Here is a 14,120-nt window from a genome sequence, read left to right as displayed (position 1 = left end):
AAGCTGTTGGCCTGTGATTGTTGAGGCTTGTGATAAGCTGAGATACTTGCTGAAGCTTACTTGCTAGCTCTTAACGCACTCAATTGTGTGTGATCAGTTGAGATTACTCAGCGCTTGAGTGAGTTAATTGATGCCTAATGTGCCCATCCCATACTGAGACTCAAAAAGGGGAAGTCATGCCCTACCATTCCTAGAACCAAGGAGTTTGACTTTACATTTGTTGAAATGTGTCTGTCACTATTTTACCGGTTCACACAATGCCATTTATTTTTGTGTCATGGGAACACTTTTAATACATCGGTCCCCATCCCATCATCTAAGTCATTTATAAATGTGCTGAAAAGTTGAATGTCTAACACAGCTTAGTTTATCACTTCACCCAAAAGGTAATGGCTCTGTCAGTGCAGCCCTCTCTCAGTACCACACCGGAGTGTCAACCTTGATTTTGGCTGCTCAAATTTCAGCAATGTGTCAGGGCCCATGAGTATTCAGAGAGAAGAATGCTACCAACAGAGCTATTATCGCTGATTTAAACTGTATGGGCAAAAAGGATACTGCATCCATTTTGGTGTGGTGTAACTATGCTGGCAAATGATTCTTACTTCTCATTATTTTTGGAAAATGCGTTTCTATGGGCATGTCAAAGACACTATAAAATTCTATTTTTAAAATTGCCGGTTAAAGATCCCTACTTTCCAAGTTCCAGATGCAGCGTTTCCAACATATGCAATCAATGTTTCTCTGTATTGATTGAATGGAGACAGTCTCCACTGGTTGACACGGCCACTCTGCTGAGCACATTCTGTTGTTTTCTTCCATGCTTTGTTATCTGAATGCTGTGTTATAACAAGATGCTTCACAAACTAAGGTGGCTAAGCATTTGTAGCAGTCAGAGGAATAGTCACAGTTGAATGATACAGATTAAATTGGAACCAGGTTCTGAATGAAAGCCCGAGATAACAAAGTGTGGAGCTGGATGAACACAGCAGACGAAGCAGCATCTTAGGAGCACAAAAGCTGACGTTTTGGGCCTAGACCCTTCATCAGAAAAGGGGGATGGGGAGAGGGTTTTGAAACAAATAGGGAGAGAGGGGGAGGCAGAACGAAGGTGGAGAGGAGACAGGTTAAAGGGACAGGGATGGAGCCTCTATCCACCTTCGACCCGCCTCCCCCTCTCTCCCTATTTATTTCAGAACTCTCTCCCCATCCCCCTTTTCTGATGAAGGGTCTAGGCCCGAAACGTCAGCTTTTGTACTCCTGAGATGCTTCTTGGCCTGCTGTGTTCATCCAGCTCCACACCTTGTTTTCTCGGATTCTCCAGCATCTGCAGTTCCCGTTATCTCTGAATGAAAGTCCTACCTGCAACCATTAGAGCCACTGGTCATGTGAGCAGAAAATTGTCTTACTCACACATAGATTGGGAGAAAAGGGAATGGAATTCTTGATCTGTCTGGGACTACTTCCTCAAGTAGTATGTTCAAATACCTAGAAGGAAGCTTAATTAAAGAGATCCAATTGGGGGTAGAAACAAAAATAGAGTCAAGGCCAAAATCAGATCCACCAGGACCATACAAAATGGTGTAGACTTGAAGGTTTGAATGGCCTAAGTGCGGGAAGACAAGGGGTGATATTATAGGGGTTTACAAAATAGGGGCATAGGTTTAAGGTGAGAGGGAAAAGATTTAAAAGGGAGCTAAGGGGAAGCTTCTTCACACAGAGGGTGGTGTGTGTGTGGCATGAGCTGCCAGAGGAAGTGGTGGAGGCTGGTACAATTACAACATTTAAAAGGCATCTGGATGGGTACTTGAACAGGAAGGATTTAGAGGGATATGGGCCAAATGCTGGTAAATGGACTAGTTTAATTTAGGGTATCTGGTCAGGATGGATAATTTGGACAGAAGGATCTGTTTCCATGCTGTACAGCTCTAAGACGAATGACTCTATGATACTGGTAATTCATATATTCTGAAAACTGTCTGTTTTACAATATGGGTGACATGTATTCATGCACTTTCATTGAAAAGTTTATTTACAAAAAACAAAAACTATTTTCTAAGCAAACTGTTCTGTGATGTTATTACATACTCTGGAACAGATGCGACTTGAACCGAGGCCTCCTGGGTCAGAGGTAGGGACACTATCACAAGAACCTGTTAGCATGCCTTACATACAATAACCAGACTTTGTGTCAAATCTTCAGAGAACACCACATTTTCAGATCTGCATTCTAAACCACATCCCAGTTTACAGCAAGTGGCTGAGAGTTTTTGGCAAAAGAGGTACTCCAGCTGGGAGTTCTGCTCAGGGGTATGCTAGTCTTAAACAATGGGTTTTTTACTCTAGTTTCCACTCAAAATTTTTGCTCATTGCTGGATGTTAACCAGCACTATCGAACAGTGTTCCAGGACTTTAATTTTGATCTTTTTTGCATTAAAATCAATTCCTGGTTAATGTTGGAGACCAGTCACCTCTAGCACTTTGACTTATACAACTGAACAGGGGTTTATCTCAAAAGATGAGAGTTTAATAAGTGTATTTTAAGTAAGTTAGAAAACAAACCTATACTAAACAATTTGTGAATTATGTTGACATATATTTCCTGTTGAATTGAATCTAATACCAAAAAGCTTGTAAACATCTTATCGGCATCCTGGTACCTAAATAATGATTAATTTTAAAAGCTTTGTTTAAGTGTCATAAATGAGCACCATTAGTGGAAAGGCACAATGGAGATTAACTTGGTCTGGCGCAAGTCTAACTTTATGGGCAGGGCTGGCTTCCTGCTCAATGATTTTTAAAACCTGAGCAAATGATCACGGAACCTCGGTTTGTACTGGATACACATTCATACTTAAACTTCCATGAGTGTTTTTTTAAGGCTCACTTTGAGGGACCTGTGCCAGAAAGAAAGTGATCCACTGTAACCCAACAGGACCAACAGGACTGTGGTTTTCATTGTACAACACAAAAGAACCATCGAAGAACATTGCATTCCTGTTCTGTATTTTCTAACATCTTTCCGGCATCCCAGCATTGTGACTTTCAAGATTTCTCTTTCCAACTTGGATCATTCTTCCCATCAGCTCTGCCTCTATTTCCAGATTCTGTTCGTCCCTGACTGACTTTTGATATCAACTATCCTGGTTCCAAGATGCCTTGATCTCAGATCAGTGACTCCTTGTGTCTCTTCCTCTCTCAAACATATAAATTGAGGTGACCACCCTCAGGGATTGAGGCAATCACATCCTCACTCTGAGTGAAAGTATTCTTTGACTTTAAATTAAGTTTGAATGATATGAAATTGGCATCTTAATAACACAAGAACGTGCTTAGTGGTAGATCTGCACAAACAGCTGTTGGAGAGTGAACATGAGCCAGAGGAAGTCTCCAACCATGAGAGTTACGCAGTTTTGAGATAGATTTTGTTCCTGTGTCATGACATTGTGATGAAAATCTTGTAATGTCATATGAGTTGCGTAGTATGCTGTAATTTGGGAGTGGTATGTGACCTTTGGAACTATGCCATATAAAAGTTATAAATGTTAAGATACAATAGAACATTTGTCTTAAAAATAGAGATACCTACTCATGAATGTACAATTCTTCAGATATTCTGATCTAGTCTGTATTCTAATTACAATTTCCGTTTGGGTTCCTATGTCATATACCATTTGATGATCCATGCAAACTAAACAATTGGAAAAAAAGTTTCACTTGTTATAATTTTGTACTTCACTCAGAATTATGTTTGAATTGTGCAACATGAAGATGAATAAGAAAAGGTCACAGAAAGACAAGGGCTTTTTTTTTTAAACAAGAAAGTATTTCTTTCTCAGTAACTAATGATGGTTCCTCAATTGTTTTTAACGTGGACATTTAAATAGGGAAATAAATCTAACCATGGTAAACTGAGAGTCATTCTGGAAATTATTTAGTGGATATTTAATCATTGCAATACAGCACTAGTAATCCAGAGTAAAAACTGAAAGAATTGCATATGCTGTAAATCAGGAACAAAAATAAAAGTTGCTGGAAAAGCTCAGCGGGTCTGGCAGTATCTGTGAAGGAAAAAATAGAGTTAATGTTTCAGGTCTGGTGACCCTTCCTCACCGGGCCTGAAACATTAACTCTGTTTTTAATCTTCACAGATGCTGCCAGACCCGCTGAGCTTTTCCAGCAACTTTGTTTTCGTTCCTGATGTAAAGCATCTGCAGTTCTTTGGTTTTTATTTAATTTCAATGATGGTGTTGTGAGAAAAAAAATGGCTCGCTATTACCCTTTCACAATACAATTTTTAAAAACATCTTTCACGTGGTCTGGGCATCACTGGCTAGACTAGCATTTGTTGTCCATTCCCAAATTGCCCTTGAAAAGGGAAATCTGCCAGACTTAACTCATCTGACCTCCATGTGCCTCCAGACTCAGACTAATGTAGTTGTTTCTAAATTGGACTTGAAAATAGCCTCACAAGCTAATTCAGTGACATTTAGGGTTGAATAATAACTGTTAGCTTTCGGGCAATACCCACTGAATAATTGACGAAGATAAATGACACCGTATCAGCCAAGGCGTATGAAATTAAGGCCAGATTTCTGTTTCAAAGGAGCGTACTAATAAACTGGAAACTGGAAACTACAACCTATTTGGCAACCTGTGTCCTCTGACTCAGCAAAAACCTAATAGACATTCAGACTGCTTGACTACTTCTCTTCTTATGTGATTTGTGCAAGTTGGGGAGGAATATGGTGTGATGTGGCTGCATGAATAGCCACTCGATGATGACTGGGCCAGACCAAATCACCAATGGAAGTAACAGAGTCTAGACTGTATTCTCCATGCCAGAAAGAGACAGATCACATTAGGGTAAGTCGCTGCAGACGGGTCTCATCCATCTCCAGATAATATCAAGAGCAAAAAGAGGTGAAAGAAAAAATGCTTCACTTCAGTAAGATGAACAAGAACCATGTACAATTCCAAAGTGGGTACAGGAACAGAGAGACATGAAGCAAATGTGCACAAATCATTAAGGACAGGTTGAGAAAGCAGTCAAAGGCTATGTTGAGGGTTATGGTGAGATGTGTGGCAGAATCAGGTGATACCTCTGCCAAGGCCTATCTCAATGTTTTGATCATCTTGCTCCGTCTTTTATGCTTTTCACGTGCGCCGAGGTGAGATTCTCACGAGGCAGCAAGAGATGTCAGTCGATGGGGAATTAACACTTGTTAAACACCCTGTTAACACCACAACTCACTTCATTACTCACTCACACTCCCATCTTAACAAACACACCAAACAAACTGGATGTCGGGATAACTCAACAAGGAAAGCAGAGCATGTACTTGGTGGATTCAGCTTGCCACTTGGTCTGAATGACCCCTGAGAGGGACACTGGGCACCAGCCGCTCAGGGCGTACTCCCTAGGCACCTGTTGTCCACAGTCAGTGGCATCCAGCACCGGCCAATATGATGGATGAGACCTGTCTGCAGCGACTTACCCTAATGTGATCTGTCTCTTTCTGGCATGGAGAATACAGTCTAGACTCTGTTACTTCCATTGGTGATTTGGCCCCTCCCCTGTACATTGGCAGGTTGCATTTAAGGCAATTAGCATTGAGGAGCCTGCAGCAGAGACATTTTTTTGTGTACAGACATGTAACCAATTCACATAATGGACCAGGCTGCATTTCAAGGCAGCTTCTTTGCTTTCTTAATGCTTTGTGGTATTTGCTACTCGAACTAACATATAGGGCAGCACTCAGACCATACCATGCCAGCAGTGAAAACCATTTTGTCTGTTAAAACAGCCTTAAAAACTGTGTCCAATTGTTGGCTGATTCCACCATCCTGCCTCTATGAAATTTGTCAAAAAATAGAGCACATGACATTACAACTCTTTTTTTTCGGCACAACCTCCACCTACAGACACAAGATAATAAAGTGTGAAGCTGGATGAACACAGCAGGCCAAGCAGCATCTCAGGAGCACAAAAGCTGACGTTTCGGGCCTAGACCCTTCATCAGAGAGGGGGTTGGGGAGAGGGTTCTGGAATAAATAGGGAGAGAGGGGGAGGCAGACCGAAGATGGAGAGAAAAGAAGATAGGTGGAGAGGAGAGTATAGGTGGGGAGGTAGGGAGGGGATAGGTCAGTCCAGGGAAGACAGACAGGTCAAGGAGGTGGGATGAGGTTAGTAGGTGGGAAATGGAGGTGCGGCTTGGGGTGGGAGGAAGGGATGGGTGAGAGGAAGAACAGTTTAGGGAGGGAGAGACAGGCTGGGCTGGTTTTGGGATGCAGTGGGGGGAGGGGAAGAGCTGGGCTGGTTGTGTGATGCAGTGGGGGGAGGGGACAAACTGGGCTGGTTTTGGGATGCGGTGGGGGAAGGGGAGATTTTGAAGCTGGTGAAGTCCACATTGATACCATTGGGCTGCAGGGTTCCCAAGCGGAATATGAGTTGCTGTTCCTGCAACCTTCGGGTGGCATCATTGTGGCACTGCAGGAGGCCCATGATGGACATGTCATCTAAACAATGGGAGGAGGAGTTGAAATGGTTCGCGACTGGGAGGTGTAGTTGTTTATTGCGAACCGAGCAGAGGTATTCTGCAAAGCGGTCCCCAAGCCTCCGCTTGGTTTCCCCAATGTAGAGGAAGCCACACCGGGTACAATGGATACAATATACCACATTGGCAGATGTGCAGGTGAACCTCTGCTTAATATGGAAAGTCATCTTGGGGCCTGGGATAGGGGTGAGGGAGGAGGTGTGGGGGCAAGTGTAGCACTTCCTGCGGTTGCAGGGGAAGGTGCCAGGTGTGGTGGGGTTGGAGGGCAGTGTGGTGCGAACAAGGGAGTCACGGTGAGAGTGGTCTCTCCGGACAGCCTGTAGACACAAGCCTGTTACAACAGCCTACTATTTTTCAAGAGCCTACAGCAATAAAAGGGAAGCCAACTGCCAAAGCAATGATAAATAGGAGAGAGCATTCTTAAAACCAACAACAAATGTAAGAAAACAGAAAATACACAATACAGACATTTATTCTGGCAGTTTTAAAGGACATAAGGCTATAATAAAAATGGAAAGTAAACATCTGAGCATGGAATGGCAGTCCACTGACATTCTGTCAGATCTTCGGTTATTTCAAGAAAGAGTCAATCTTTACTTTGTGGATCAAGAAATAGTTGACAAGGAAAAAAGTGAGTCAAAGCTCTTACTGCTTTGGTCACGAAAGGGGTAAAGAAGAATAAAGTCTAGTGATGGCCACGAAGACGTTGATAATATTTTACAGATTTTAGAATATCAGTTTGAAGCTCAAGTCAAATTCAGGACATACAGGCTCAAGTTCATATTGTTTATATAACAGCCATGTGAAACAACTGACCAGTTCATTGGCAGGTGATACAAAGGTACAAAATGTGATTTCATCAAAGTTCAGTTAGCTAAAAGATTTATGGGATTGATCACTGCTGCAACATCTATTATACCCTTCAGAAAAATGTTTATAAGCAAACCCAAAAATAAGCTACCAATACACTGCGATAAGTTGGATGCACATTTGCATTTTGGAGGCTGGTCAGCAACTGCACATGCTTAACTCCATAGCAACTATTGTAACCATCAACAGGGTCAGTAGAACATCTGAATCTTGCAGGAGATACAGACTGTTTCATCCAGTATAACAGCATTCTGCATTCTGTGTCATATACAATCTATATTCCACAAGGGATCAGTGGGTTAAAATGTGTAAGCAATCCAGTTGCCCAGACAAACCCAAACTGCAACACAGTGCCCTACCGCAGCCTGTTATAGAGCCACATAGAATAGAAACAGACCCTTTGGTCCACCCATTCCATGCTACCATGTTCCGAAACTAAACTAGTCCTATCTACCAGCACTTGGTCCATACCCCTCCAAACCTTTCGTATTCATGAACTTGTCCAAATGTCTTTTAAATGTTGTAACTGTACCTGCATCCACCACTTCCTCTGGCAGCTCATTCCACACATGAACCACTTTCTGTTTAAAAATGTTGCCCCCATGTCCTTTTTAAATCTTTCTCTTCTCACCTTAAAAATATGCCCCCTAGTTTTGAACTCCCCCACCCTAAGGAAACTACCCTTGTTATTCACCTCATGATTTATAAACATCTATAAGGTCACCCCTCGATCTCCTAAACTCCTGTGCAAAAAGTCCCAGTCTATCCAGTCAATTATCATAATTCAAGCTTCCATCCTGGTAAATCTTTTCTGAACCATCTTCAATTTAATAATATTCTTCCTATTTAAAGGGGTTAAGAACTGCACACAGTACTCCAGAAGAGGCCTCACCAACAACCTGGACAACCTCAACATGATGTCCTAACTCTTATACTCAAAGGTTTCAGCAATGAAGGCAAGCGTGCTAAATACCTTCTTAACCATTCTGTCTATTCAAAGAATTATGTCCCTGAACCCATAGGTTTTGCTGTTCTATAACACCACCCAGGACCCTACCATTAATTGTATAATTCCTGCCCTTGTTTGGTTTACTAAAATGCAATACACAGCATCTATCCAAATTAAACTCCATCTACCACTCCTCACCCCACTGATCCAATTGATCAAGATCTCTTTGTAATTCCTCCAACTAAATATTAGGAAACTGAAACCAACCAAACTCTGTAATTCCTGCCCTAAACCTTTTGCTTGCTTAATCTCCTTGACCAAGATTTAGGCCACCCTAATATCTCCGTATGTGGCCTGGTGCGAAATTCTGTTTCATAATGCTCTTGGAAAGCACTTTAAGCCATATGTAAGGCTGTATATAAATTCAAGTTTTTGGTACTATGAAGCAAATTGGGGTGTTAAAGGTTCTTTCTAAACAATATCTGTTGGAGGTTGCAGTGGTTTTGTAATTCCAGTTGAATAAACAATTTAACTTAATGGAAGTGTAGCAAAACATCATTGCTGGAATGAAGAAACAATAACACTAGTGATGATCAAAAGCAATGCTGTGTACAGCTGTGAAATAGTTGCACAGTTTGTTGGTTGAACAATGGTCTGTGTTGTATCGGATCCTAATTTACAATCCTCCATTGATAACTACACACGTCACATTGCTTAGCTGTTGGTGGCCATGGGGCAAATACCCAGCTTCGAGAACTGAATGTTATTTTTGTTCTATCCCTTTGATTCATGCAGATCAATGTACTGGCCATGGGAATACTGAAATCATTTGGGATCTTATCTGCGGCACTTCAGGAAACTTTCCAGGCCTCTATGGAACAGATCAGCTGGATTGGATCAATAATGTCATGTGTACGTTTAACTGCAGGTATTATGAAAATATAATGCATTCCTGCGTGGTATAGAAATATTTATAACTATACAGCATATCAACAGTATTAAGAGATTATCAAATAAATTTAAAGTCGACTGCAGTGGGGATTGAACCTCTTGTGCCCACAGCATTAGCCTCGCCCTTTGGATTGCTGTGAAGAATGCAGCAATATTTGTACATTTGGAATGCATGTCAGTGCATTGCAAAGCACCAACATGAGTAGCTAATATAATTGCGACATTCTGGAATAAACTTCACTGGGAATCACTATCTCTGGCAACGAAATCGCAATAACATCTCATTGTACAGAAGAGCAAAGCAGTTAGCATCAGTAATACTATCTAACTGAAAATTAAAGCACTGAGCCCCTTACACTTGGGTGTAAAATGTAGGTTAGGCTTGCAGTGATAATGTACAACTTTTTTCCCCCAATCTGCCACTTTTCCCATCTTCTAATTTACTTTGTCATGCAGGAGATTAGGGCATTATGCTCAGTGTTATGCATCAGACCAGATCAGAAGGTAGCCTAAACCCTAGCTTTTGCTTATTTTGAGGGGAGAAATGAAATGTCATGTTCCAGATGCGATGTGACTGGTCAAACTATTTAACATTAAGAAAAACACAATTTATTTAGACACTGTGATTAAAATGCAAACAAAAGAAGGAGGAATTTAGAATAACTTAACTGCTGTAAAACTTAACTGAATAATAGATACAGTACCTATGACTAATTCACGTCATATATGGTAATATCCCATAAAAAAACAACGCTTGGCAAAAAGTCAAATTCAGACACAGATTCTGACATGCAGTTCTCCAGCCCAGGAGGAAGAAACATCAAGAGAACATTCAGTGAGTGTAGCAGCCAAGAGACATTCACTGAAGCTTTTAAATCTTTTGAGACCTCAAACAGTTTCTGACTGCTTAAAGCTAAAAACAACTAGAAAGCCTGGTCTTTAAGAGCTGGCCTCAAGCTGCTTCCAATGTTCGAACTTGTTAAAAAAAGGCCTAAGGCCTCAAAAGTTGTTTGCTTAAGTCATCTTCATGAGCCATTTCATCAATTCTCCCTTACAAACTCTCTTCAAAACAATACCAGAACAGAGTAGCCTTTTAAAAAGACAGCATCGTCACATTTACAGATCCTCAAATAATCTTCATTCTGTGAGGTTCTGTTTTACATTTGAGTGTAAGGAGCTGGATAGAGTGTTCTGCTAGTGGGTAGCATTATAAACAGGCCAAATTCTTGCCTTGCCCACTGCAGGAGGAGCAATGATCACTGATCAGGTTTTAAATTCTCCAGCCCAATGCCGATAAGGCCAAGTGTAACATACCTATCTGAAAACCTGTTACTGCTTGCAGTATATGGCTTCTTAATCATGTGTCTGAGAGGATGGTCAATGTACATTTAACATTGAATGTTGTCAATGGAAATAGATCTGAGCTGATATTAATAGAGGAGCACAATGGGATCTTTCCCATTATTTTCTCCCTTGAGTAATACTGTTTTGGGATTTTGTTTCTGTACCAGGTCCAATTGCTTGTATATTCTGTGCAAAGATAGGCGAGAAACAAACTGGAATTCTGGGGGCAGCCATGGTATCTACTGGATTGTTCTTAAGTTCATTCGTTGACAGAATTGCCTTCCTCTATGTCACACTTGGTTTATTGGCAGGTAAGAGTTATCTTGAGTAAAATGTACACGAGAAACCCCCTTTGTAGTAAAGCTTTACTAGCTAGAAGAGCTGGTTTCAACTCCACCCCTTCATTTTCCTGTGTGGCAGACTCTAGGGCAGTGGGCTGAACTGTTTCCCTCTGCAGTGATTGACTTAAATAATATGAAGGAGCTGCTTAAATACTTGCTCTAAGTTGGGGGACAGGGCCTCAGACTGGGAGACTAGTCTCTGAGTGAAGGAGAGCATATGGAGACTAGCCAAATCTAACAATTAGAGATACCCCCAACTGCTGACACTCCATACATTGAAGGAGGTCCCTTCATCACACACACAGGCATTGAGTAGGCCCACGGGCACTGCCCTTACACACGAGAAAATTCAATGATGCCACACTTTTGGTGTACTGTGCGCTTACCAAGTGAAGCACCAAATCATTCCGTTTAACCTTCTATCTTTTTTCTGAATGTAAGGGAAGTTATTGTTACCCTCTTCACTCATTTCCAGCGTAGTACCAAGAGAGAGATTTACCCCAATCCTGTGCGGTATTGACCCAGTAACAGGCATCTAAATATTCCTCTTCCTCATCACATAGCAGCAACTTGCCTGCATAGAGCACCTTTACTATGGAAAAATGTTCCAAGTGGCTGCTTAAGAGTGTTCTCAAGCATCATCAGTGTTGAGTAAGGAGATATTAGGATACACGATCAAAAGGACAGTCATTGGGATAGTTTTTAAGGAACAAACACAGAAGTTGCTGGAAAAGCTCTGGAGGTCTGACAGCATCTGTGAAGAAAAACATCAGAGTTAATGTTTTGGGTCCGATGACCCATTCCTCAGAATAGGGGACATGGGGACAAGATGTGAAAATCCTCCAGCCGGCTTATGTTTCCTGAATGACAATATTGCCGACTCTGGGAAGCTCTTCATGTGGGAGATCATGGTCTTTTCCCCTCCCTTGCTGCAGATCGCATCAGTAAGTCTCCAACTTGGTATGCTGTAGCTCTGGCTTAATGGCAAAAACTTTTGATAATAAGGGCATCCCCAAGGTAAGAGGTTGTGATTCACCCTGTGTTCTCTCATTCCGTTCATCAATGGTCATATACCTGTTGATATCTCTTTGTAGGGTGTGGGTTTGCCTTCCTGTCCCAGGCTGCAGCTCTGAACACAACCAAATACTTCCGCAGAAAGCTCACCACAGCGTGTGCCATTTCCCGTTCTGGCACAGGACTCACTTTCGCTGTGGCTCCATTCCTGCAGTATCTTCTCAACGAATATGGCTGGCGAGGTAGGTTCTCATTACAATGCGATCAGTTTACTGAGTGCACAACTTAATCAGAAATACAAACAACAATTGTTGACCCCTGTTTAATCCTGAGGTCAGGGTCACTGTTGTGTTTGGAATGAGGTGAAGCTCATAGAATATGAGTTCCCTGATTGGGACTGTTAACCTAATCAGGGAATCCTGGCAAATAGATATAAACAGGAGTGTGAGGGTTTCTGTTCATTTCAGAAGTTGGCTCTGTGCTAGTGAGGTCAGTATTATGTACTATATATGTGTAAGTAAAGAGTGACTTGGTGACAGGATATTGGCTTTTGTGGAGTTATTTCAGTCCCAAAATCCTTGAGAATCATCTAACCAAAATCTCCTCTGTCGAAAGACTTTGTTTTGTGATAAAACGGCGTGGAGCTGGAAAGTTGACATTTTGGGTCGAGACCCATCTTCAGACCCTTCTTCAGAAGGGTCTCAACCCGAAATGTCAGCTTTCCTGCTCCTCTGATGCTGCTTGGCCTGCTGTGTTCATCCAGCTCTACACTGTGTTATCTCAGATTCTCCAGCATCAGCAGTTCCTACTATTTCTGCAGACTGTGTTCTGTGATTGGTGCCTCAGAAAGTTATCCTTTATATAGAAAATCAAATCTAGACCACACCATTAGATTGTGGCATGGACCTCAAGGCCACATATGCATCATCAACATATATTAGGACTTAATTGCCTCATTATTAAGTTTCTGTTATTCCCTGTACAGTTGTTTGCTTAATATAGATATACATGGGCATCACCAACTTATTTTATTGAAAACTAGATAATGTAAAATCCCACTTAGCACTATTTTTTTAAAGTGATTGCTCTGCTCCTTATATTTGCAAAGGTGCGATATTGATTCTGTGCGGACTAACACTGCACCTGATTCCACTGGGGATGCTGAATCGTCCAATTTATTTGAAGCAAGACCAGCCGGAGGACTGCGATCAGAGGGAATGTTACCAGCGGCAGCTCCCCGAGGACAAAAAGGACATGATCGCTGCTGAAGTATCAAGGGCACAGCCTCCCATCCATCGCTGTGCCAAACCAGTCAGGGGATCTCTCTCAAGTCAGAACAGACAAGAAGATTTTAATTCTTTACAAAGTGATCCAAAACAAGCCACGGAGCCCAGTGCTGCTGATGGATTGTCAATTTTACAGCCTAAGGAACTCTCCTCTTCCCACGATCCTTTTTCGTTAAAACAGTTGCATTCATCTGCTCTACCTGGCTGCAAAGTCCAAAATGGTGACTCAAACCAGTTGCTAGCCACAGTTACCATGCCAACAGACACAAGACACAAGGGATTGTGCAGGGAATTTGGTGTACAATTGAAGTCTGTTTCTGATAGTGTGAGAAACCTCATTGACTTTACTCTGTTGACAAACCCGGTCTTTATTATTTATACAATTTGCACCTTTTTCAGCCAGTTGGCCTATTACATACCATATTTTCATGTGGTCGCCAAGGCCAAGGCATTGGGCCTAGAGCCATTCCAAGCCACCTTACTCATTTCGGTTGCTGGTAAGTACTATGTAGTTATGTACATCTACAATTATTCATAGAGACAAACGATTTCTTCTGTTCCCTTTCTGTCACTCAATTACACTTTATCACCATGATAAAAAAAAACAGTTTGGATATGAATTTCATCAGCAGTGGATAAGTGTTGATGCCGGAGGAAGTTGTATTCTGCTGTGTTTAATTATTTGTTTCACAGAGTCATGCGAATGTTTACAGCATAGGAGGAGGCCATTCAGCCGGCATGTCATTTTTCGTGTTGACTCTCTACGTGGGTAACTCAGATAGTCGCACTCCCCTGGCCTTTCCCTGGAGCT

The 14,120-nt window shown here is 41.8% G+C and overlaps 1 protein-coding gene across 2 annotated transcripts in view; it reads left to right on the top strand.

Moving 5' to 3' along the window:
- Nucleotides 1-14,120, top strand: part of LOC125460585 (monocarboxylate transporter 5-like) — a 52,959-nt gene that overhangs the window by 24,182 nt on the left and 14,657 nt on the right. For both annotated transcript variants that reach the window (XM_048548204.2, XM_059649637.1), the window contains exons 2-5: nt 9,169-9,301; nt 10,836-10,979; nt 12,104-12,265; nt 13,132-13,806. In XM_048548204.2, the coding sequence (XP_048404161.1) occupies nt 9,169-9,301; nt 10,836-10,979; nt 12,104-12,265; nt 13,132-13,806 (1,114 nt within the window). The remainder of the gene's footprint in view (nt 1-9,168; nt 9,302-10,835; nt 10,980-12,103; nt 12,266-13,131; nt 13,807-14,120) is intronic.

This window comes from Stegostoma tigrinum, chromosome 11, assembly GCF_030684315.1.
Source record: "Stegostoma tigrinum isolate sSteTig4 chromosome 11, sSteTig4.hap1, whole genome shotgun sequence".
NCBI lineage: Eukaryota > Metazoa > Chordata > Chondrichthyes > Orectolobiformes > Stegostomatidae > Stegostoma > Stegostoma tigrinum.
Note: the sequence above shows the minus strand (reverse complement) of the source record. Positions and strands in the feature narration are given on the sequence as shown.